This window comes from Hemicordylus capensis, chromosome 3 (genome assembly GCF_027244095.1).
Source record: "Hemicordylus capensis ecotype Gifberg chromosome 3, rHemCap1.1.pri, whole genome shotgun sequence".
In the NCBI taxonomy this organism is placed as follows: Eukaryota; Metazoa; Chordata; class Lepidosauria; order Squamata; family Cordylidae; genus Hemicordylus; species Hemicordylus capensis.
The window spans coordinates 343,606,652-343,633,220 of NC_069659.1; the positions used below are offsets into that span (position 1 = coordinate 343,606,652).

Genomic DNA, 26,569 nt, shown 5'->3' on the forward strand with positions numbered 1-26,569 from the left:
CAGATGGACTATTGGTCTGACTAAGTATTTAAAGCAGCTCCTTTCAGAGAGTAAAACATTACTAGAATACAAAGCACAGTCTTAAGCTTTGTCACAAATAGAAAGATCTTGTTGTCTTTTACAAAAACTGTTCAGCCCTTTCTTTTTTAAAACAGGACTCCTAATTGCAGAGGACCCATGGAGAGCTCTTCTCCCATTGTTTTCTGGTTTTGGAGGCACACATGGCTATAGGTGGCAGATCTGGCATAGTGTAATGGCTAAAACTGTGTACGATCATTTGGGATTCCCCTATTTAAATCTCATTTCAGCCATGAACTCCCTAAATGGCCTTGGGCAAGTCACTGCTTGCTTCTACAATAGAGCTTAGGAACATAGGAAGCTGCCATATACTGAGTCAGACCATTGGTCCATCTAGCTCAGTATTGTCTAGACAGACTAGCAGCGGCTTCTCCAAGGTTGCAGGCAAGAATCTTTCTCAGCCCTATCTTGGAGATGACAGGGAGGGAACTTGGAACCTCCTGCTCTTCCCAGAGTGGCTCCATCCCCTAACAGGAATATCTAACAGTTCTCACACATGTGGTCTCTCATTCATATGCAACCAGGGCAGACATTGCTCAGCAAAGGGGACAAGTCATGCTTGCTACCACAAGACCAACACGGCTGAGGCATTGCTTTTCTGCAATTAACAAGAAGTGAAATTAAAGTGGAATTTCTACGCATCATTTTAATAGAGTTCAATGGTATCCAGCAGTGCTCTTCACCATGGTCAGCATCCTCCACTCCTTCCAAGTAAACCCTATTCAGCAAAGGTCCCTGGCAACTTCAAATAAAAGTGTGTTGCTTGCAGGTTTGCTTCAAATTATTACTTACTGTTGACTCCAGCTGTGGGGTCAGTGAGTAATTACTTCTTGAATAGCATCCCTGAACTGCTTCAGTGTCTGTTTCTCAGTGGTGAGGGAGGAGATGCTGTGATTACTGTTTTTGTCTCATTTTTTGCTTACAGGCTTACCTCGTTACTTGCATGGGTTCCATTTCTTACCTACAACTGCGAGTAATGAATCTGTGGGGGATTAGGTTCCTGCATGGGGGAAAAGTGAGGGTGTATGTATGTCAAAAACCAGAGAAAATTATGAAAAGTGTCATACCATGCTCCACTGGTGTCCATGTCCCCAGCAAGGCCTCCCAAACTATCAGTCTAGCCAATTTTCTACAGAAAATCATGGGGGAAATTTTTTTTATTTTAAACAGAGGCACCACAAAATGGCTTCTCATCATAAAATGACAACTGGAAATGGCCTTGGAGGTCATTTATGGCTGACTCCAACCTGTGGATAAGTGAAATTATCCCCCTTTTGGCAGGGTTTTCTTGTGTATGCAAAGGTTGGATGTCAATAATCTAACCGCGAATATGTGAAACCACAGAAAGAGAATCTGCATATAGTGAGGTTGGCCTGTATTTTTTATTTGTAGCAAAACAGCGCAGCGGGAAATGACTTGCCTAGCAAACATGAGTTTGCCGGTTCAAATCCCTGCTGGTATGTTTTCCAGACTATGGGAAGCACCTATATCGGGCAGCAGCGATATAGGAAGATGCTGAAAGACATAATCTCATACTGCGTGGGAGGAGGCAGTGGTAAACCCCAACTCTGTTCTTCCAAAGAAAAACCACAGAGCTCTGTGGTTTCCAGGAGTCAACACTGACTTGAGGGCACACTTTACCTTTAATATTCTTTCATTCATTCATTCGATTTCTATACCGCCCTTCCAAAAATGGCTCAGGGCAGTTTACACAGAGAAATAAATAAAAAAGATTGCTCCCTGTCCCCAAAGGGCTCACAATCTAAAAAGAAACATAAGATAGACACCAGCAACAGTTACTGGAGGTACTGTGCTGGGGGTGGATAGGGCCAAAATCAACATGATTTTGCTATTTTAAAAGGTGAGAGGCAATTGGCCATGAGACACACACACACACACACACACACACACACACACACACACACACACACACCCCTCCCACCTACAGGAACAGAAACCGATATGGACAATTCACAGAGAGGCAATTCATTCCCCATGCTGGGATCAACAGGAAGCGATAAGAGGGCCTGAACCTGCAAAGAAGTATTTAAAGGTGCAGGTGTCTTGATATCCTTTATAGTGCTTTGCCTTTTTATACTGGACAGGTTGGTGTTGAGGTTGCATTTTATTTTTTTAAAATTGCCACAAATAAGATCTGGAAAAACTATTATTGTATGTATGTTTGTATGTATGTATGTATTATACTGCTTTTCAACAAACCAAACACTGAACTGTAAGAATGTGATGATGCCATCTGGATATTCTATAAAAAGTGAATGAACAATAAAATATAATTACAGAAAAAAGGGCTAGTGTGAAAGCAACCACTGTCTTTCAGTCTTAATTTCACTACCACTCCATAATCTGCAATTATATTTTTAAAAAACCATAGGTAGCTAGGTTATATAAAAGCTAGGTAATGGTGATAGTGCTCTTGTCTACAAATCTTTATGGGGCATAGGAGAGGTTGTTTTTTGTTTTGTGCCACCTTGCCTTTTGTATTCAGTTTGACTCTCTTCCCACTCTAGGTTACAATAGCTTGCGATGCAGTCCTCAGTTCAAAATCTCCTTACAGAAAGCAAGACCCTGACTCATGGGAAGAGGAGTTGCAAGTCTCCAAATACGCCAGCACTCTTGTACAGATGGACAATGGAGTCAGGATTCCGCCTAGGTGAGGCTTCTGCGGTTTGAACCGATGAACTGCCCTGTTGGATCAGATGAATCCAGCATCTTGTGGCCAACAGGAGCCAGTCAGATAGTTCTTGGGACCTTTAAACAGGACCTACTCGCATGGCTTGTCTCTCATCTGTTGTTCATAGATACATAATCCTGAACATGGAGATTCCTTTTAGCTATCAAGCGTGAATAGCCATGGGGCTGATTTCAGACAATACTTCATACATTGGCTGTTACATGCACAACCAGGACATGCACGTGCTGTGAGCATGTATGTCGTTTCCCTCCTGGTGCACTGGAGTGCCTTTCCCTAATCTGCATGCACTAAAAATACTAGTATTTGTAGCATGTTTAGAGGAGCAATTGGGATGAATTGCCCCCGCTTGATTAGGTGGGGGTGCCCCTGTACACCAGAAAGGGGAAAAATGACATGTACACTCATGGTGCACACACATCCTTACTGTGTGTACTAGGGATATGCATGGAACCGGATGACTGGCGGTTCTGCCGGTTCGAAGGCGGTGGGGGGGGTGGAATGCCTTTAAGGGAGGGGGAGGGTGCCCTTAACCCTCCTGCCACGTTCCCCCCGCCAGCACTCGATTTAAAAAGTCTCCATCGGGGTAGCAGCGTACCTCCCTGCCACCCTGGTGTCCTTCTCAGTTGGAAGTAAAAGGAAGTACCCGGCACATGTGTGCATCGTGCTCACCTGCGATGTGTTTCTAATGTGCATAATCAGCGTGTGCACGTGCGCCATGTACTTCCTTTTATTTCTGGCCGAGGAAGACACGGAGGCAGCAGGGAGGTACGCTGCCGTCCCGATGGAGACTCTTTAAATGGAGCACTGGTGGGCAAAATGCGGCAGGAGGGGTAAGGGCACCCTCCCCCGCCCCTGCCTTTGAACCACCCCCCTCCGGTTCCGTGCACATGCCTAGTGTGTACAGAGGGTGAAGTATTCATCCAAACTGGCCTATTAATGGACACCTTTATGGAAGATAAGCCTAACCATTTTTTCTAATGTGCATAATCTTTCTGGTAGCAGATGCAATGGCTCCCTCGGCTGCTTTTTTTGGTACTTACAGATGCTGCAGAGACCCTTAGCTGAGCTGGGGGACCTATGTTAACATGCCCATTTTAGGACCGATATCTGTGTATCTTTGAAAGCAGTACCACCTGACTAATGCCTCATTTTCACATGGTGAGCAGATGTGTGTGTTTGATTTCTCTCCCAGCTTTTTGAGCATATCTGAGAGAATATCTTTCTTAACTCCTCCCTGCACATTTATTTATTGATCACATGTATATCCTCTTCCATGGTGGAACTCAAGGCAGCATACGTGAGGTTCCCAGGCACTGACCAGACTTAGATCTGCTTAGCTTCAGCAAGGTGGCTGTCTTGCATGCCTTAAGCCTTGCCCTGTGACTGCTACTCCATCTCTTCTCCCCACCTCCTTTCAGATTTCTGAAGCATGAGGTCTGGATGCCAAGTCGGTAAGATATTTGGGGGCAGAGACATTAAGTATCCCAAGGGCACATCCCCATGGCTTTTGTTTATAAGGCAACTTATTGTGTTCTTCCCGGAAGAGCCTGGCTGTGACTTTAAATGTCTGGGGCAAGTGGAGAGTATGCAGTACAAGAGAACCTTCATAACCGCTATTTGCAGGTATGCGTATCTGCGGGGTGTCTCATTGACACTCCTTTTCAGTATCTGTGGATATGAAAGGGTTAAAACCCATGCATCCGCGGGTCCTAGAGGGCCAGAAGTGACTGTGGGGGTCACTTCTGCCCACCATTTTGTCTCAGGGTTGCCTCCTTTCCTTACAAAATGGCTTCTTTCCTTGCAAAAATGGACCCTTTTTTTTACTGTCTCCTGTGATTTTTCGTGGTTTTGTGGTGCATTTTGGGGCATTCCTGGATACATGGGGGAATCTTGGCAACATACAGACCCCACGGAGCACACCACAGTAAGAGTTTTTTGGGTGTGTGTGTGTTATTTTGCCATTTTGGCGATGTTTTCCTCCACGCTGGAACCTAACCCCACTTTACCCATCGCACTGACTCATTACTCGTGGTTCCATTTCTCACGGCAGTAGCCAAGGAACGGAACACCCGTGAGTAACAAGGTTCTCCTGTATTCCTTGACCCCTCTCCTCTGCCTGCTGTAGGTCAAAGCCTACAGCAGGCAGGGCAGGGTTAGAGTGGGTGAGCAGGCAGGGCAGGGTCAGAGTCACACTACATATAATAACAAATTAGGAAATGGACCACTGGCTCGAGTCTCTTAGTGCCTTGTGCCATTTAGAGGAATAGCCAGGGTGTCTCAGGTAAGACCTAGCAGCCCTAGCCTATGGCACAGAGATTTTCCTCCATTATAGTACATAGATATGAAGGACAACACTTGGATTTATTATTTTTCCATCCCTCTTATTTTCTGTCTGTGCAGAAGCCATTGGGGCCCCCCCGTTGGCAGCTATTTAGGTTTCCTACAGAGCCATTAACACTGCATTAATACATTACCTGCTGCATGCAAAGTACATTAAAGTTAATTACAGGGTTCTAAAGTGTGCTGTACTACATTATATTGTTTTATTACACATAATATTTAACTTAAAAATATTTTAAGTTGTCTTGACTGGTGTGTCACTTTAATTTACAGTTCTTCAAAGGGCATTCTCATACCAGATTTCCTTTTTCCTTCTCTATTGGCTTCCCAACTACAGTACTGTAGATTAAAAGCTCCTTGGGCCTGAAATCTATTTCCCCCCATGTTGCTCTGTTAAGTGCCATGTACATTGCTGGCACATCATTATTAATAAAGGACAGTTCTGGAAGACTGGTAAGGGCAAAATGGTCAGAAAATGTAATGGGCCACTGGGCGATTGTCAACATACTGTATAGCTAATCCAGTTTAAGCGTCTTGGGCTGCTTGTCTGCTCTGTGGACAGACCCATGTTTCCTAATTGCTGCCCATTTAGTTCCAGTTATTTCTGTTTTTTTGTAGTGGCTGGAAATGCTCAAAATGTGACCTGCGGGAGAATCTCTGGCTGAACCTTACGGATGGGTCAGTATTGTGCGGCAGGTGGTTCTTTGATGGTAGCGGGGGAAATGGACATGCACTAGAACACTACAAGGAGATGGGTTATCCCTTAGCAGTGAAGCTTGGAACAATCACTCCTGATGGTGCTGGTAAGTCAACGCAGTGGGCGTGGGTTCACACATAGCACAGAACCTACTTGCAATCTCAGTTACCCAGTTATCTGTGATCATGTGAACCCACCCTATGGCAGTAAACCACCCTACATGCATGTTCTCTTGAGGCGAGGAACTTAGATGTGTAACCAAGAACTGAAGTTGACTTGTCATCCCTACTAATGCTGCAGCTTAGACTCACACTACACCAGAACTCACACCTTCCATGAACAGGTAGTTCTTTCCAGGCAAGCCAGTTCCCTTTACCTGGGACCAATAAAGTCCAGGGAAGGATTGCCAGTCAAAGGGCAGTGCAGGCAGGCTGGGATAGCATCCAGGGCCCTGCTGGGAGGAGTGGACATTGGGGCATGCATCTGGTTCAACTTGGCTATTTCCAGCAACCCACACTTCCCTATTTACCTGAATCAAAGAAACAGTTTCCCCCACGTTCTTTGATGGTAGAAACTGAGGGATCATCTTAAATCCTGAATTGTCTTCTTTTGTGTAATTAGAGATAGAAGCTGTATTTAACCTGTGTTTTTTTAAGGGGGTTGCTTTAAATTTAGGGTCGTGACTGTCTGCAGTGCCAGCTTCATGTTCCCTCTGTATCTTGGACTGGGGGAACTACAGGCTCCCTGCTATGTGTGAACCCACCTTGTGTGTGTTTAAATAAAGCCTTATCTGGCACATCATTTCCGAACGGCAAGAGTTTTTTAAAAGATGCTTGTTGTAAAATAGTTGGCTTTAGGTATGTGCAGACATACCTAAAAATGAGGTTCCATCCACTCTGGAAGCACACGCTGTATTGTCAGATGTACCCATGTCTTTCCAAGGCCAAACCTAGGGAAAATGAATGGGGCCATAGATCAGTAGTACAGCATATACTTTGCAGGTTCAGTCCTTGGAATCTCCAGGTAGAACCGGGAAAGAGCCCATCTGAAATCTTGGAGAGCTGTTGTAAATCAGTCAAGAATACTGAACTGGATGGACCAATGTTCTGGCCAGTATAAGACAGCTTCATGTGCTGTGTCCTGTGGTTAGAATTAGATGCCAGTTGTGCCCAACATTGATGATGATGATGATGATGATGATGATGATGATTGATGATGATGATAATAATAATAATAAATTCAATTTCTATACCGCCCTTCCAAAAATGGTTCAGGGCGGTTTACAAAGAGAAATAACAAACAAATAAATAAGATGGCTCCCTGTCCCCAAAGGGCTCACATTCTAAAAAGAAACATAAGACACACACCAACAACAGTCACTGGAAGTACTGTGCTGGGGGTGGATAGGGCCAGTTACTTTCCCCCTGCTAAATAAAGAGAATCACTATGGTAAAAGGTGCCTCTTTGCCCAGTTAGCAGGGGTTTTGATGTCATGGTCTCTCCCCCATCCCACCCCAAAATTTCAAAAATTGCTTAAAATACACAAACACTAAAGGTGCCAAACAAACTCAAAATTGTGTAATTATACAACTGGCATTTTAAACCTTTAAAACAATATGAACCCCTCATTTGAACTATGTGGGAGGGGTGAAACATATAACTAATAGCATCTGAAATGGATGCAAATGGATCTGTTAATTGCAGCATGATTGCGGGGGATATTAGGCTCAGCTGTTGGAGAAAACCTGCACCATTTCCTATTTAGGGGTACTTCTAAAAAGACAAATCAAGACTCTCAGTAGCATATGAGTTAAGCGGATAAAACACAATAAATGTATCAGTGTGTGCTCTTTCTTTGTGCCGTGTGAATTTTCTTCCTACTCCCAAGAGCCAGCATGTATCTTGCACTTTTGCCTAATGGTGTGGGGGAGAAACACTGAGGGAGCTTTGCCAGGCTCCCTCTCTCAGTGTTTTAAAAAAAGAATTAAAAACACATCTTTTTAAAGAGGCTTTTTAATGTTTCATCTGCTGCTTATATCTGGTAGGTTCTTTAGCTTTTATAGTTCTCAGTTTTTAGCTCTTTAAATAACTTTTAATTTGAAACTTTTTTTAAAAAAGTTATTTAAATTGTGGTTTTAGCCTGGTCTTTTAATTTGTTTAACTTAATTTGTTTAACTTTAGTCGTCTTATTTTACATTGTATCTATTTTATTAATGTACACTACCCCGAGCAGTAGTATACTGGAGGGGCAGGGTATAAATATTTCAAATAAAATAAAAAAGTTCATTTTAAGCTGTTAAAAATGCTACTCCCCCTCTTGTTTGTTAATATGAAAAGGCGCAAGTGTGTGCCCTGTTACCATGCCTTGAAGAAGCTGTTAGGTATGCTAGGCATGGAATTTATTCCCACTAGGGCCCTGCTCAGCAGCTGGGAAGTAGCCTGGCAAGGAGATGGTTGCAGTCTGCCTTATCTGCAAATACTAATGCAGGGAACATAACTGGAGCTGTTTTCCCATTCAAGAATATCTTCAAAGTGACTTTGGAGTAACTCCCATTGAGATAGTACATGGAAAAAACATGTCTGAATTGATCATCTGCATTGACTTTTGGGGGACATATCCACGAACATCAGTTTGCAGAAATGTAGGATGCTCTAAGATGTACCTTCTCAACCAAGAGTGCAATAGGCCTCAACCCAGAGGCCAGTAAACCCTGCATGCAGAGATGGTACCTGTGTGTTCATGCACAAGAAATTTTGCCAATGTGGTTGATAGAAGGAACCGGTTCTGAGACTGACATTGATAATTCTGAGATTTGTGACTTTAAAATTGTGGGATTTTGGTGCTGGGGACAGCGTACAAGTCCAAAATCTTTAAAGCAAATTAAGAAATTAGTCAAATGCTGTTTGTTGATTTAGGCAGCATATGCATGTAGCATGAGGCTGTTAGGTGGCTGTTTAAAGATCGCATATTGAGCATATTCTCTGGTCCTATTGGCTCCTATGGGGCTTGCTTTGCTTTACTACTACTACTACTGATATTTATATACTGCTTTTCAACAAAGTTTGCAAAGCAGTTTACATAGAAAAATAAATAAATAGTAATAAATGAGTCCCTGTCCCCAGAGGTTCACAATCTAAAAAGAAACGTTAAGGTAGACACCAACAACAGCCACTGGAGGGATGCTGGGCTGGGGTTGGATAGGGCCAGTTGCTCTCCCCCTGCTAAATATAAGAGAATCACGATTTTGAAAGGTGCCTCTTTGCTCAGTTAGCAGGGGTCAAGGGTTCTGCTTTGCAGTTAAGCTACAAGACTGGTAAAGGCTTTCCTTGTAGTACATGAGGCTTGCACTGAAGGGATGCTTCTGATCCATGAAAAGAACCTTTATGCATGGACCCCCAAGGCTTTAAGATGTAGTTGCATAGTCAGTGTGGTTGGTGGAAGCAAGAGGTGGCATCAGATTGCACTTGTTGAACAAACTTGTCTAAGAAATTGTAATCTGTTGTCTAGATGGGTATTATTTTATTAATTTATTTGAGACAAGAATTTATTTAAGAGCAACTTACACCATTGTTTTAAAGCAATTAAAACTAGATACATGTAAAATAGCAGAGCACAAAAAAACCACATTGCGGCATCAACGTAAGTGCCTGAGTAACTACAGAGGTCCTCATTTGGTGCCAAAAAGACATAATATTGATGCTAGGCAAGGCTTTCTTGCGGAGAGAGTTCCAGAGATGGGTTACCTTCCCCTAATTGCCCCCTATCTTTCTTCCAAAGGGGAGAGGCACACCAGAGAAGGGCCTCTGAATATGATCTTCAAAATACCCGCTACTCTGTATTATTTATATAGCACTTCTAATTGGTAAAGTACATTCCCATCCTGTTCATTTATGCACTTGTAATCAAGCTAGGTGAATATTTTCTTCATTTTACAGATGGCAGATGGTGGTGGAAGGAGAGTGAACTGACAGAGGCCATGCAAAAAAATCTGTGGCAGATATTTCGGATTTAGACCTAGCTCTCTCCCTGCTGTACCATGCTTGCTCTCTAAATCAGAAATTTCAGCTGCCTGTTGCATTTGCTCTCCTTATTCCTTCACTCGCCTTCCCCACCTCAGATGGCCATTTTCATTTCTTTGTGACTCCTCTGACCCCCCCCAAAAGGCAGGTATCACCCTTGCCTGTGGATAAAAGAGCAGCAGATGTTTGTGTGGGGGGCTTGACTGGCTCCCTCCCTTATGGATAAGCCTGTGTCTCATTGCTCTGGCTCCATTATGCCTGGTTATCTTTAGTGTTTCTTCGGTCTGTAATAACAATTGCGATTGTCAGTCTAAAACTCTGCATGATCTGGCTTAGCAACGTCTGCAGTGAAGGGCAAGGAAAGAAGTGCAAGGTCGGTCCCTTCTGACAGACGTGTGTCAGGAACCAGGCAGTGGCCTCTGACTGCACCAGAGGCTATTCTATTGATGTTTTGATTTTTCCATAGTGGCTTGCGTTGCCTTCTTTGCTTGACACTCTACCTATAATCCTGTTTTACATGATTAAAGATAAAGTGTGCCGTCGAGTCGGTGTTGACTCGTGGCAACCACAGAGTCCCGTGGGCTGTCTTTGGTAGAATACGGGGTGTGTGTGTGTGTTACCATTGCCATCTCCCGCGCAGTACGAGTCGGTGTCGACTCCTAGCGACCACAGAGCCCTTTGGTGTCTTTGGTAGAATACAGCGGGAAGGGGGGTTACCATTGCCATCTCCCGCACAGTATGAGATGATGCCTTCCAGCATCTTCCTATATCGCTGCTGCCCGATATAGGTGTTTCCCATAGTCTGGGAAACATACCAGCGGGGATTTGAACTAGCAACCTCTGGCTTGCTAATCAAGTCATTTCCCCAATGCGCCATTAGGTGGCTTTTACATGATTATAAGTCTCAAATAACAATCCTCTGGGCTCTCGTCAAGCTCTGATAGGTTAAGTGAGTGAAGTAGTGGTTAAAGTGATTTGAGAGTCTCTAACCCTTGGAAAAACCAGAGGTTCTCAACTTACCTCTCTTTTTTTCTCCTTGTGATTCTGGACTCAGCAACAAAGTCGCTATCTCTGATGTGTGGAGCTCAAAGTTCCACAAGGAAATAGAGGCCTTATTCTCAGAGTGGTAAACCTGTGCCTGGGCTGTATCATTTCAGAGTGTGCAGGTTCATATAATCATATGCTCCCTCTCCAAAATAAAACCCTACACATAGAAAGCTAGCATACCATAGGGAAGTGTGCTAGCCCAGCTTTCTTTCTGTCAAACTAGCTTTCTTTGTGTAAGACTCTCTTTGTGTGGAGGAGCGTTCAGTGAAGTCAGTCCACACCTGCACTCTGAATTGGTGCAGCCAAGATGCTGACGTAGCAGCTCAGCGAGATCTAGGCAAATGAATATCTCACCACGAGATTATAGCTGAAACACTCTGGAAATCCTTGTTTGTATCAATGGAAATTATCTCAGGATAAGCAGCCTGAGATAACCATCTCTGAATCTTGACTGTATAATCAGAGAGGAGAGCTGGTCTTGGGGTAGCAAGCATGACTTGTCCCCTATGAAAGGGAGACTAGAAGTGTGAGCACTGTAAGATATTCCCCTCAGGGGATGGAACCACTCTGGGAAGAGCAGAAGGTCCTAGGTTCCCTCCCTGGCATCTCCAAGATAGGGCTGAGAGAGATTCCTGCCTGCAACCTTGGAGAAGCCGCTGCCAGTCTGTGAAGATAATACTGAGTGAGAGGGACCAATGGTCTGACTCAGTATATGGCAGCTTCCTGTATTCCTATATTCCTATAATCAAAGAAGCCCTTAGAACAGGAATACTTAAACCTGGGTTCCCAGAAGTTTTTGGACTGCAACACCCATCATCCTTCAGGCACAGGGACTGGGCATGATGGGAGTTGTAGTCTCGTATCATCTGGGGACCCAAGTTTGAGAACCTCTGCCTTAATGCACATTGTCTCTTGTCACTGTGCCTCTGTCGTTTGCATTGTCACACTTCCTTGGGTTGTATGGACGCAGTTTACTCTCTCTTACTCGGAGACCTACCTTTCCATGGTGGTGTTTATTCATTATTCTATGATTTCTTTAACGTCCTTCAGTGTACAAAGTATTTCACACTCCTTATCTACAGGCCTGTGTTTTCTCTGTGCAGAATTTTTGATTTTTAGCACAGGGGCCGATGAAGCCGTTCACTAGGTGAAGCCACTGGTGGTCACAGCATGGCAGTCAAAGAGGGAGGGGAAGTCCTGCCCACCACGCCAGTAAGCCCCTCAGGCAAGGGATGTTATTAGTCAGCACCGTGCAATGCGCATGGGTGCTAACTGGATCGTGGTTCCTGACACAGTGCGGACTGACTCTCTCTTCTTGCTGCCTGAGGTATCCCTTGGGGGGAGTTCTTCCCCCCCTCCCCCCAGCCTGGTGATTTTATTTTTTATTATGTTTCTTAGCTGCCCTTCAGCTGAAGCTCCAGAGTGGCATACAATACACTGAGCTATAAATAATAATAAAATGCCTCCACAATAAAGCGATTATTATAAGAAAAATAAAACATCCAGATAAAAAAATTCAGCATCAAAACCAATCTAAAATCCTGGTGCAAATAAATAGGTTTATTACCTAGCACCAAGAGAAATATAGAAATGGCTCCCGGTGAGCCTCTTTGGAGAAGAAGTTCCAGATTTGGGGTGCCACAACTAACTAAATCCCATTTCTAGCCACCACCCAGCTTACTGCAGGTGTTGGGGATACCTTGGAGCATGAAGGCAATCTTGGAATCTGGGCCAGCTGAGCAGACGGCCTCACTGGCTACCACTACACACGACAGAGGTGATCTAAATTGTGCAATTAGAAAAGCTGGGCTTCGCAGCCGCTTTCAGTTTTGCACATTAAGAGAAATCATGCAGAGTTTTTATTCTGCCTTTGCTAATCATGGGAGAAGGAGCTCTGTCAAGCACTGAAGGCCTGCCCTTGACCCCTGAAACAGCTGAGAGTTCAGCTGGCACTGCCACTGTGCTTTCAGGCAGGGATTGGAAAAGATCTACTTGGTTAGTTAGCCCAAACCATTGCTGTCTCGTGTTTGCTTGTAGCCACCTGGAAATCTGTGTTTATGAATTTAAAAAAGAAAACGGGGATTCTCAGGAAGCTGAATTCTGGACTCCGCACCACATTCTGTACTCTTGTGGAATTGCAATGTACACGCAGCCCTGCTTATGTCTTTTATCCTCATTCTGATCCTGCGAGGTAAACTGGACTGTGATATTGTTGGCCGGCTGAAGACCCAGTGTCTGAGTAGCAATTTGAACGGTGGGTTTCCTGTCTCCAAACTGAGCACTCTGTAGTTGCATCTGGAGCCCTGGAAGAATCTTAGAAGATTATAATTGGACACACATGTCAGAAGTAGCCTGCTGCCTCCCCCTGCCCCAAACTGGACAAGGGCAAACATGTTTGGCAAAGCTCAAAGTTGGCAGGCAATGATGTTTAGGTCGTAGATTATTTCTATCCACGTGTGCTTTATATTGCAAGGCTAGCCAAAGTGTGGACATGCACTCCTCCTCCTTTAAACCCATTACAATTTTCCACATGGCATTGCAGTGCCCAAACGGATTTGGTGCTTGGCTTCAGCATGTCACATCCCAGCCAGGCTGCACATTCTGAACAAAAGGCTTTGCAGACCCCGTTAGCTTTGTGGCGTTTGTCACGCAGCTCCCGAGGGCCTCGTGGCTCAGCTGGCAGCTCTCTAAGATGAGCCCCTCCATCTTGCGTACTTTTGCTGTGGAATTAATGCCGCGTCAGGAAGCAAATAAATCATGGGAATGTCTGGCTGCCACTGAAAAGGTCAGAGTGGCCTCTCTCATTGTTAATGGTTGTACACCCTTCAGAGACAGAATTTATCAGAGAAAGGAATAGTAATTAAGATTATGTATCCGCTGTGATGCACATCTGACATACTGCTCTGGAAGGCTCCTGTTTGGACAAGAGGGGATCAGAGAGGACTCTGGAGTCACCTGTCTAATGTTTTGGTCAAAGCAGGTCATTAAGAGGACCGATATTGTGTTGGAACTTGGGCATAGTGGTATGGCTCTTAATTAGTTACTAACAGAACTGGGGTCTTAGTAGGGGATTTTACTATGATGATTAAGCAAACTTATAGCATAAGTGTCCTTTTAAACTCCTCCTCATTCAACCTTGCAGACAACCCTGGTTTAGGGAGCTTGCAAGCACAAGGCTTTATTTCTGTGTGAAGCCAAACCATGGTTTGGTGTTAAATGTGAGCCAATAGCGAGTTGGCCAGTGCCACACAATGGGGTGGTTCAGATGTCATGCAGAACCACAATTAAATTTTGGTCCTTGCAATGTCCCTGAGCCTTGCCCTCCTCTGCTTACATGTGAGTTGGAAGAATTTTACTTCTGGTTGAGATGAGGAACAAACCAAGATTGCTTGTGACATCCAAACTTACTGATCTTGGTTCATTCTAACTAAATTGCTTGAAATAAACTGAGATCTGAACCCAAAGTTTGAAGTGGGTTTCAGGTCTTGGTCTGACATCCTCACTAACAAAGCACTAGTTCCTTGTGAGATGAACAGTTGCTGCAGACAAGTTCCAGGCTAACACAGCAGCAGTGTTCCGGGAGGGCGGGGGGTGGATTCTGACAATCTCCTTTCCCTCCAGATCGCTGTGTTACCTGAAAATATGTCCCCAAAGGCTGTGCAACCCTCAAGACATATTTTTGGGTCACACAGCACTTTGGGGGGAAGGGGAGGTTGCCAGATTCCCACCTCCTCCACGCAAGTGCTGGTGCTGAATTAGTAAATTGTGTCCACAGTACTGGCACATCTCACTGGTGCTTTATTAGTCAGGACGTCAGTCCTGGTGTATTTTAAACAAATTGCTTGAAATAAACTAAGACCGGTTGGTTCAGATGTCATGACTGATCTTGGTTTGTTTCTAATGGCAGTCGGAGGTAGAATTTTTCTATCTTGCATGCAGGCACGGGGAGGCTCAGAGGCACCATACGAAACCAAGTTTTGTTAAGGCTTGTGACACCTGAAATATCCCACTGAGTTTATTGAAGAAATGGTACCACCAATCTCCTGCACTGCCCTGATTCTTGCAAACTGAGTCCTCTTTTCCCTCTCTCACATCTACATTGTTGCAGGATTTGAATCTCTCAAACCTCAACTGAACTACAGAAGAGACAAGTAGCTTCCCTGCCCATTTGCATTATCCTTTTTGCATTAGGCCTCCGGATGCAGGGGCATATCTAGGGTAGGGCAGGCAGGGCACGTGCCCTGGGCACCACTTGAAGGGGGGGCGTCATTTTGTAATTAAAAAAAAAAAATTAAAAATGGCTGCCGAAAACAAAATGGCCACCGTGCATGCTCAAATGGCCTCTGTGAGGCCCTAGGTCATGCCAGGCCTTGCAGAGGCCATTTGAGCATGCGCGGTGGCCATTTTGTTTTCAGTGGCCTTTAAAAAAAAAAGTATTTTTAAAAATGGCCACCGCGCATGCTCAAATGGTACCTGCGAGGCCCTAGAGGCCAGCTGGGTCAGGGGGAACCTTTGCAAAAACAAAAAACCCTAGCCTTTAGGAAGCCCCCCAAAGGGGCTACAGGTAGAAATAAAATAAAAAATAATAATATAAAACACTGTACACATATTCAGATTGGCACTATGTACAGAGAATCAGGGCTTGTGAATACTGAGCTGATGCTTATGAGCTAGGATTGTATTCATTTGCTCTTAATTTGCTTCTTGTGATGTGAGTTAAATGTGATGTCTTAATAATATGGCTATTAATGGTGAGTTTGTCTTTGAATCAGTGTGAAATCCTTAGTATTAAGGCCCACTGGGAGTTTCTTGCTCTCTTTCTCTCATTTTAACTGTCTTTCTGAAAGACTAGAATATATTCCAAGCAGTGACACAGTTTACTCTGCATATCCTTTAATTATTTTCAGAGTATCTGGGAAAAGTCAAATTTTAAAATTTATGAAATAATGATGCTACAATGCATAGTAGAGAATTAGACAGGCACTTCTGTTTAGTTTTCCAAGTACACCTCCACTTAGTATTTGGGTATTTCATGAGCCCCAGCGTACTGAAATGTGTAGTTTTCCAGCATTTTTTGGTCTGGCTAAGTCCACTGTTAAATAGTTTTTGAAATATTAAAAGATGAACGAGCCTGACTTGTATTTTCAGCTGATATTATGGTAAAGTTATCTGAAAGATGGGTGTCAGATGCTTGGACAGGGGGGCGCAATTTCAGTGTTTGTCCTAGGCGCTATTTTCCCTAGATACGCCTCCATCCTTAAATTGTATTTGTAAGGTTTAAATCTATGTTTTGAATTATTATTATAGCAAGGGTTAATTCTATAGGTTGGTGATTCACGAGGAGGTGTGAGCGGGAAGTCCATATTTGTTTAATGTATTGTGAATGATTATTGTTAAAATTAATAAAAATTTAATTTTTTAAAAAAAGATATGCCTCTGTCCGGATGTTACCGTTCTATTCCTGTTTTTGAAATTACTTGAGTTTGGAGGGAGAAGAATAAGTGAGACATCCATGTTGATAAAGGTGGCTCTCAAGATCCATTTAAGGTCACTTTGGTGAGCACAGGATCTTTTTCTGGGTGGCTCGCTACATGGTGATTTATAACTGGAAAAACATGAGAACTCTGTGAGCTTTTGTTTATGGAGGGAACAATAAAGTGTATGAGGAAATGGAGGCTCCCTTAACATAGAATGCCAGCAGAAGGGCACATTGCATACCCATAAATACCAGCAGGGTCATCCTTGGCAGACACTGGCAGAGGGAGGAGATACAGGACTTAATCAGCCCTTGGCAACAGGACTGAAAGGGGCCTTTCGAGCCTCAAAGTGCCTTTTTAAAAGGGATTGTAGACCTTTCCAACATACAGACTGCATGAATTCGTTAACTGCAGTGGCTGACATTTTGATAAAGAAGCACTTGCAAAACAAAGAAAGTTGTGCTAGTGCAAGAAGATCGCATAGTTGCACTAAAAACAGGGATTTGTAGAATTGTGGTCTTGCATGTTCTTGTGTTAAAATTCCCTTTAAAATAGATGAAGTGTGTCATAGGTTGACCAACTATTGCACAAACACAAGCATGATTGTGCTAATGCAACACTGGTCTGCAGAGGTGCTCTTACCCCAGAACTTCCAGGCCAAAGTCCAGGGCCTGCACAGCAGTGTTCCCCCTAACAGGGATTCCCAGATGTTGTTGACTACAACTCTCAGAATCCCCAGCTGCAATGGCTTTTGCTTAGGGATTCTGGGAGTTGTAGTCAACGACATCTGGGAATTCCTGTTAGAGGGAACACTGCTCCACAGCGCCTGCCCCCCCCCCCAATCCTCTTTAGTCTGTCTCAGGTGATGTGGTCACCCAGACAAGCATGATGATGCTTAATTTGTAGGGGAGGGGAGCCTCCAAAGGCCTTTAGGTCCAGGCTCCTAAATTACCTAGGTGTATCTCTGCTGGTCTGGGATGCAAGCTCCAGATTTAGTGCTTGTCCAGTGTCCTTCCACAAGTACACTGTTGGTCAACTGTTGGTTCCATGTCACATCAAAGTGTGAAACGTTGAAGTGTTGATAATCCCAACCACTGATCATGGGGAATGCTGCTACTGATTTCATACTGTAGAACTTGAAAATCCAAAAATTAGGGCAGTATGGTACCCAAAGTTGTATTACTAAAAAACATTTATGCTTTCCTGTTCAACCAAATAAGTTTGCAAGGTGATTTATGACAAAGAATCATACACAAAATGTCAGCAGAGATCTAAAATTCCAGTGACATTTCCTTATTGTTCTAATCCTGCTTAACAGGTATTTGTGTGGGGGGGCGGGGGGGGGGGGCTGTTTCAAGAAGCAGGATACAAATTTTTAAATTGTTGGTGAGTGGATTTATATCTTCAGTAAGAGATGGGAAACTGAGGCTGATAGACAGCTTACCCAAGGGCAAGATTCAGGTCTCCTATAAGTGCAATGCTCTATGTGAACATAAGAACAGCCCTGCTGTATCAGGCCTGAGGCCCATCTAGTCCAGCATCCTGTTTCACACAGTGGCCCACAAGATTCTGCTGGAAGCCTACAAGCAGGAGTTGAGGGCATGCCCTCTCTCCTGCTGTTACTCCCCTGCAACTGGTACTCAGAGGCATCCTGCCTCTGAGGCTGGAGGTGGCCTATAGCCCTTCTACTAGTAGCCATTAATAGACCTCTCCTCCATGAAGTTATCCAAACTCCTCTTAAAACCATCCAGGTTGTTGGCTGTCACCACATCTTGTGGCAGAGAATTCCACAATTTGATTATGCATTGTGTGAAAAAATACTTCCCTTTGTTGGTCCTAAATTTCCTGGCAAGCAATTTCATGGGATGATCCCTGGTTCTAGTGATGTGTGAGAGGGAGAACAATTTATCTCTGTCCACTTTCTCTACACCATGCATGATTTTATAGACCTCTATCATGTTTCCCCGCAGTCGTCTTTTTTCTAAACTAAATAGCTCCAGGTATTGTAGCCTTGCCTCATAGGGAAGGTGCTCTAGGCCCCTGATCATCTTGGTTGCCCTCTTCTGCACCTTTTCCAGTTATACAATGTCCTTCTTTAGATGTGGTGACCAGAATTGTACACAGTACTCCAGGTGTGGCCGCACCATAGTTTCTATCGGTCACCTACAGCTCAGATCCCATCAGCATATATGTGAAGTTGGGTTTTTTTATCCCAATGTGCATCACTTTACACTTGCCAACATTGAACCGCATTTGTCATTTTGTCGCCCACTCACCCAGTTTGGAGAGATCCTTTTGGAGCTCCTCACAATCCATTTTGGATTTCACTACCCGAAAGAGTTTGGTGTCATCTGCAAATTTGGTCACCTCGCTGCTTACCCCTGCTTCTGGATCATTTATGAATAAATTAAAAAGCACCGGTTCGAGTACAAATCCTTGGGGAACCCCACTTATTACTTCCCTCCATTGTAAAAACTCTCCAATTATACCTACCCTCTGTTTCCTGTCCTTTGACCAGTTAGCAATCCACACATGTGCTTGTTCCCTTATCCCCTGACTGCTAAGTTTCCTCAGGAGTCTTTGATGAAGAACTTGCTTTTTGGAAGTCCAGGTATATTATGTCAACTAGATCACCTTTATCCACACACCTGTTGACACTCTCAAATAACTTACAAAAGTTCAAGAGGCAAGACTTACCTTTGCAGAAGCTATGCTGGTCATTTCCCAGCAGGGCCTGTTTTTCTATGTGCTTAACAATTTTACCCTTGAGAATGTTTTCCAGCAATTTGCCTGGAACAGATGTTAAGCTAATCGGTCTGTAATTTCCCAGATCGCCCCTGGATCCCTTTTTGAAAATCGGTGTTACATTGGCTACTTTCCAGTCCTCCAGCACAGAGCCTGATTGTAGGGATGAGTTATATTTTTTTGAAAGGAGGTCGGCAATTTCATATTTGAATTCTTTAAGGAACTGTTGGATGGATGCTGTCTGGCCCTGGTGATTTGCTAGTTTTTTTATTTTTTCAGACAGTTTAGAACATCATCTCTTGTCACTCCTATCTGACTCGGTTCTTTAGCCTCCGTCCCCAAAAAACCTGGTTCAGGAACAGGTATATGCTCAGTATCCTCTGCCATGAAGATGGACACAAAGAACTCATTTAGCTTCTCTGCAACCTCCATATCCTCTATAATAAAACCCTTGGTTGTAATCCCGTGTCTTTGCGGCCCGTGTCTTTCTCGGCCATTCTGGGCATGCGCGGAGCACATGCCCAGAACGTCCAAGAAAGATACGGCCGCAGGGACACGGGCGGCCATGAGGAAGAAGAAACGGCCGCAGGAGCAGAAGCGGGGACCGGGGAGGGCAGAAGGAGGAGCAGAGGCGGCAGCGGCAGAGAGGGGAAAATCCCGGAAGCCAGAGAAGGGGCGGGGGCAGGACCCGGCGGGCCAGGAGAACGGACCGGGAGACCCGCACCTGCCTGGGAGTAAATATACCCATTGAACCCAGAGGCTTAAATCTGAGTGTGCCACACTACAGACAAAAGGAGCCTGAAGCGAAGGGGCGAGGTTTACCCTTTATTTGCTGCAACCTTCCCCTCCCAGACCATTCCTCGGCCCGCCATGCCCCAGTTCTTCTGGCCAGTGTAGCTGGGCGGACGCACCATGCCCCTGAAGGTGAGACGCTGCGCCGTGCTCGCTTTTCCCACTCCCACTCCCTCACTCACTAGCACGCCACGCTCTTTGCTCAGGATCGGAGGGCTCGCCTTGGCTTCCAAAGCCAGGGGAGAGACAAATCCTCGGGGAGGGGGAGAACTGACCGGCAGCAGCTTCTCCCGCCTTCCCTCCTCCTGACTGGCTGACGAAATGCTCGGGCTCAGCCCAGCCCTGCTTCAGCCTGATTGACAGTCTGGGCAGCGAGAGAGATCATGGCAGATGCTCAGCGCTGGCATCTCCTCATTGCTGAGCCTGTCAGCCAGCCCCAAAGAACAAGCCCGTTAAAGAAAGAAAAGAAGAAAAAAGAAAGAAACCAGAAAGATGGGAGTGAGAAGAGGTGGAAGAAAGGAAGGAAAGGAGAGAGAGGGTTAGGTGCAGTAGTCAAACCTCCAGGCTTGACTACTGCAATGCGCTCTACATGGGGCTGCCTTTGTACATAGTTTGGAAACTTCAGTTAGTTCAAAATGCGGCAGCCAGATTGATCTTTGGGGTAACCCGGAGAGACAGTATGCCTGTCTTAAAACAGCAGCACTGGCTGCCAATATGTTCTAATGCCTAGTAGTCTTCTAATCCATCCCTTTGCCCTCAGGTGTGATTATCTCATGTTTAACCATATATGAACTGAACATTAACCCCACATCATCTGAATTATGTAGTCTGTTGCAAGAAAAGAGCAAGTGTGGACAGATTGCCAAAGGCCAGAGATGCCATCAAGGAATACTGTAACCCAGCAACCTGCTACAGGGAAGATTAAATTAAACAAACACATGTACATACACACACGCAGGACCCATTAACAGATCTGACTCATGGTGGAAAACTATTTTGCTGTCCTCTTATGGTTTAGCCATTATGAAGTTTGCCCTGCTAACTGGGCAAAGAGGCACCTTTTAATAGAATCACCTTTTAACATGGTAATTCTATTTATTTAGTAGGGGGAGAGTAACTGGCCCTATCCATCCCCAGCACAGTACCTCCAGTGACTGTTGCTGGTGTCTATTTTATGTTTCTTTTTAGATTATGAGTCCTTTGGGGACAGGAATCCATCTTTATTTTTTTATTTATGTATTTATTTATTATTTCTTTATGTAAACCACTTTGGAAACGTTTGTTGAAAAGCGGTATATACGTCTTTTGTTGTTGTTGTAAACCCATGCTCTGAGATTGGGGGATAGGGGAAATTTAAAAGGAGTTACTTTCTAGGGAATGGTGAGTTGTTGAGGGAAGGCACAAGAAGCATGAGTATTTAAACCTGAGAAAGCCTCAGATGGAAGCAGTCTGAGTAATTGAATAAAACTGGGTTTTTTAAAGTTCTTTTCTTTTTTCAATCCTCTCCGTGTTGGTTTTTAACTCAGAAAAAGTGGGGGTAGGCGGGCGAAGGGAGGCGTTCTCTGGAGCAAGCACATCCTCAAACAGTCAGAAGCTATCCGTTTTCTCACCACGTGTTGGTTTGCACGTGGAAGATTTTTGTACTTGTCCAAGAGCCAAATTAATAGAGTTTTTTTCCTGGGTTATCCCATCCCAAGCCCAGAGCGTTTCTGTAGGTAAAAGGGGTGGTGGCGGCAGCATTTTGAACCTACCGATAATATAGAATAGTTTTAGGAGAATCCTACCGAGGCAGCTCAGCAGAGATGATTCAGCATTTCTTTCCCTCACGTAAGCTTGCTCTGAGACAAAGGCTTTAATCTGCTACACCATAATTTGACCTTTTTTGCCAGCTGTCATGTGCTTCCTTCTGCTCAGCTCCTGCCTCTACTCTGTCCCCTTCTGGTTTATCTGAAACATGTTCACCCTCACACCTTGGGGGATTTTGCTGGCCAAACCAGATACCTCCCAGTTCCTGTCGGCTATCCCCCAAGCATCATTTTAAAAGCTGCTCTGTGACCTTTTAAATCTTAAGCACTAGCGGTCTGATTACATCTCGGTTCAAGTGGAGCCTTTCCCTTTTGCATTGGCTTCTCTTTGCCCCCAAATGTATCCCTGTGCCTAACAAATCTAAACCCCTCCTGGCACCACTGTCTCATCCATGCATTGAGACCCCTCAGCTCCATGTTCTCACTGGCCCAGTAAATGGAACAGGTAGCACTTCAGAGAACGCTAACCTGGGGGTCCCGGACTTCAGTATGCTAGCTAGCAGCCTAAAGTTGCCTTCCAGGACTTCCCGACTACATTTTCCAGCATCATTGGTGCCAACGTGCACCATGATAGCTGACTGCTCCCCAGCACTGCCTAACAGCCTACCTACATGCAGCATGACGTCTTCAACCTTTGCACCAGGCAGGCAAGTCACTGTGCTGTCTATGTGCGGGTCACAGACCCATCTCTCTATGCCCCAAATGAATGAAATACCCACTACTAGGAGCCCCACCTCCACCCACTGGAGGAGTATCCTCCATGCTAGAGGATGTGGGCACATCACCCAAGGAATGGGTCCCTGCTCAGGGAGCGTTTCCCTCTTCTTCAGACCGATGTCCTCCTTCCCGGAGACCCTCATTCTCCATGACAGCAGAAACACTGTCAGCCTGGGAGTGGGATGGCTCTCTTACATCCCTGAGGGTCTCATTCACACACCTCTCTGCCTCCCTGATCTTCTCCAGGTCAGCCACCTTCGCTTCGAAGGAATGAACTTGTTCCCTGAGAGCCAGGAGCTCTTTGCACCAAGCACACACCCCGGACTTCTGTCCCTCAGACATAGTCCTACTTGTAGCACTCTGTGCAATATACTGGGAAGCACCCCCTCCCTGCTGGCATCTACCTTCATAACTGGTTTGATTGGCTATTTAGAATATATGGGGCTTGTTCACTTGAAGCATTTATTTATTCATTTAAAATATCTATACCCCGTCCCCCAGTGCACTATGGCTCGCGCCGGCTCACAAGAAGATAGACAGAGATACAATAAAAGTGATAAAATTAACTAATTTTTTAAAAGTCAGATTAAAAACCACAATTATTAGGTTCAAATTAAAACTGAAAATTATAAAAAGCTAAAGAACCTACCAGATATAACAAAACAATAATGGAGCATTAAAAAGCCTCCTTGAAAAGGTGTGTTTTGAGATGTTTTTTTTAAAAACGCTGAGGGAGAGAGCATGGCGAAGCTCTTCAGGGAGAGCGGTCCAAAACCGAGGGGCCACAAATGAAAAGGCCCTGCCTTTAGTCCTCGCCAACTGGATCTCTGTTAGTGGCAGGGTCATGAGTAGGGCTTGAGATGATGAGCAGAGGGCCCTGGCAGATTCATATGGGTGAATGTGGTCTGACAGCTACCCCGGCCCCAAGCCGTGTAGGGCTTTAAAGGTCAATACCAGCACCTTGAATCTAGCCCAGAAGCAGACCGGCAGCCAATGAAGGTGACGTAGGATGGGTGTAATACTCGTAAAGCAATTTGCACCCATGAGCATCCTTGCGGCAGTGTTCTGAACTAGCTGAAGCTTCAGAGCAGTCTTCAAGGGCAGCCCCACATAGATCGCATTGCAGTAGTCCAATTTGGATGTTACCAATGCATGAGTGACTTCTCCAAGTAGGGTTGCAGCTGACGCACCAGCCGTAGTTGGTAAAAGGTGCTTCTGCACACTGCCACCACCTGCGCCTCTAAGGACAGCGTTGGGTCCAGAAGTACCCCCAAGCTGAAGACTTTCTTTCAGAGGGAGCGTGACCCCTTCCAAGACCAGATTGACCTCTTTACTCGGATGATCAGTTCTATCAACCCAGAGCACTTCCATCTTATCTGGATTGAGTTTCAGCTTTGTATTGGTTGTCAGCTAATTTAAAGTGTTAAGCTTTGTCCTCCAAGAAAATTACAGAAGTTGGGTAGTACTCAACTTATACTTGTGCTGCATGTCTACTCTGTGATGAAGGGGAACAACGTGTGCCTGTCCAGGACCTTCCAGTTCCCTGCCAATCTCTTGCTAAACTCCTGTAAAACTCCTTCGATATCTGTTTGCAAAGTTCCTCTGGTCTGATCCTTGTCTTCAGGAATTAATCTCCCACACAGGCTAACTGCTCTTGCTCTGTCAAAAAAACCCCGAAACACTCCCAACCAGCCAGATACCAAACCCTAGAAAATTACTAGCCCTAACAAACATAGCTTCTCCTTTCCCCTTTGTTTTCTTGTTGATTGATTGGTTGATTGATTGATTGATTTCCTTGCTTGATATCTTCTTTTGGAGAGAAATACAAGCTGGTTGTCGCCTCTGTCTTCAAGATCTGCTGGAAAGTCTTTATGGGAAGTGTGCGTGTGTGTGGCAACAACCCTAAATCTAGTCTGTTGTTGAAATTAAACACAGCTTGGATACTGTTTTTCATTAAAATGATGAGAGGATAGCCAGAAAATAGTTGGAGGAAATAACAGATTTAGTGTGACAGAACACAGGACAGAGCTCATATTAGTGTTTGCATGTGGCCATCTTGATGGCAAAACATATGTGTTTCTCTGTCACTATTGCATCTGCTAAGTTTCTTCTGGTAGAGCTTTTGTATGAAGCTGTCTCATACTGTCATGCTGCTGGAATTTTGGATGGCTATTTTAATTGATGTGTGTTCGGGCATTTCTCTTTATATGGCGTTCTTGTTTTATGTTCTAATTTAAACTGGGAAGATATATAAGCCACCCATCTTAACTCATTTGGCAGGGGCACCCAAAGGAGGGCCCCCAAAGAAGATCTTAAGGTTCGGGGTAGGGACATATAGGGCAAGGCGCTCTCTCAGGTAACCCAGTCCACCTTGGAGTCCTCCTTGATCACAGGGTCCGTACCTGGATGTCTATAGGCTCTTCTTACTTGTGTATGTTTTATTAGCTTGTGGCCCAAGAACAAGGGCAAAGTTCTAGAGCAGGGATTCTCAAACTTGGGTCCTCAGGTGTTATTGGACTTCAACTCCCATAATCCCCAGCCTCAGTGGCCTTTGGTTGGGGATTATGGGAGCTGAAGTCCAATAACACCTGAGGACCCAAGTCTGAGAATCACTGTTCTAGAGCTTTGCCTGCCGTGACCTTTGCCTCTATCCTGAGGAGGTGTGACCAGAACTACAACCAGTTCCAGGCCCAAACCCTGTCTTGGAGCCTGAAGGAACTCCAGAATGAGCGCCCTCAGAAATGGCACCTCCAGAGCCCAAGTCCCCTGAAGAGCTGGTCTCTTCAGTACTTGTGCACACCAGTGCCAGCAACAGTTTAGACAGGATCTAATAGAGGAGTGCTGGGCTTCAGGCCAGAAAGCTGCCACTTTAAGACTTCCACTCTCCAGGCAGGGAGGCAGACTAGGAGAGGTAGCCTGAGTTCAGAGGTATTTAATGGCTCACTCTACCTCTGACTGTTTTTTTCACTTTAAATGGCACGGCGGAGAAATGCTTGACTAACAAGCAGAAGGTTGCCAGTTTGGCATCAGCTCATACTGCGTGGGAGGAGGCAATGGTAAACCCCTCCTGTATTCTACCAAAAGAAAACCACAGGGCTCGGTGGGCGCCAGGAGTCGAAATCGACTTGACACCACACTTTACCTTTTTACCTCTGACTGCTGTCCGAGCAACTTGTCCTTTGGAACTTTCCATGGTGCTGCAATCCTTGGTGGCTTCTCTTCTGTGGAACAGAACAGTGCACTCTTGACTGACTCAAGGTAGTCAAGAGTGACTGGCCTAGTCTGTTAGTCTCCAAGTGCATAACAGGTAGATGGAGTAGGTGGTGACTGGCCAGCTCCAGGCTCTTTTGGATAGGAGTGATTTATTGGGAATACTTCAGTGTAATTTCAGGCCCTGTTGGGAAACAGAAGCTGCCTGAGTCATGCTCTTTGTGAACTGCTGTGGGATGGCTTTTGTTCATCTGCATGATTAGTTTTGTCTTATAATTTATACGTTTATGGCAATTTTGATATGTCAATGTTGCTTGTAAAGTGCCTAGAAAGCTGTTCAATACAGCAATATATACATCAAATAATATTTCTTATGCCCCATTTCCCTGAGCAGTAAGACATTTCAGGGCAGCTTTCCAGAGACTGCTTCAGTATGTATGCTGAAGACCTGCGGTATTGGTGTTTGTAATTTCTGTTTGCTTACAGCTGTGCAGGTTGAACAGGTGGGAAGCAAGTCGGTATGCAGGCAGGCAGTGCTAGTTCTAAAGCCCCATCAGTTCTACCAAAGGAACCACATACTTTTGCAGGTCCGTAGACTGCAGCTTGCTAACCGTATCCAGAAATTTCAACTGTTACTTTGTGTATGAATTCAAAATGCACACACAGTTCCTGTAAAAACAATGCACACCCCACACCATCTTCCATATTATCTATCTATCTATCTATCTATCTATCTATCTATCTATCTATCTATCATATTTCTATGCCACCTGATATGTATATCTCTAGGCTGTGTACAAAATTTAAAATATTTAAACGTCACAGATTAAAATATATGAAAGTAAAAACCATAGAGTAAAATAGTTATTAAAACAAGTTTTTAAAATTATTTAAGAAATTAATTCTAATTAAAAGCCTGTGAAAACAG

General features: G+C 44.6%; 1 protein-coding gene across 5 annotated transcripts in view; it reads left to right on the forward strand.

Moving 5' to 3' along the window:
* Positions 1-26,569, forward strand: part of USP13 (ubiquitin specific peptidase 13) — a 134,691-nt gene that overhangs the window by 61,828 nt on the left and 46,294 nt on the right. For all 5 annotated transcript variants that reach the window (XM_053312282.1, XM_053312283.1, XM_053312284.1 and 2 more), the window contains 2 exons: positions 2,607-2,749; positions 5,750-5,934. In XM_053312282.1, coding sequence (XP_053168257.1) covers positions 2,607-2,749; positions 5,750-5,934 — 328 coding nt within the window. The remainder of the gene's footprint in view (positions 1-2,606; positions 2,750-5,749; positions 5,935-26,569) is intronic.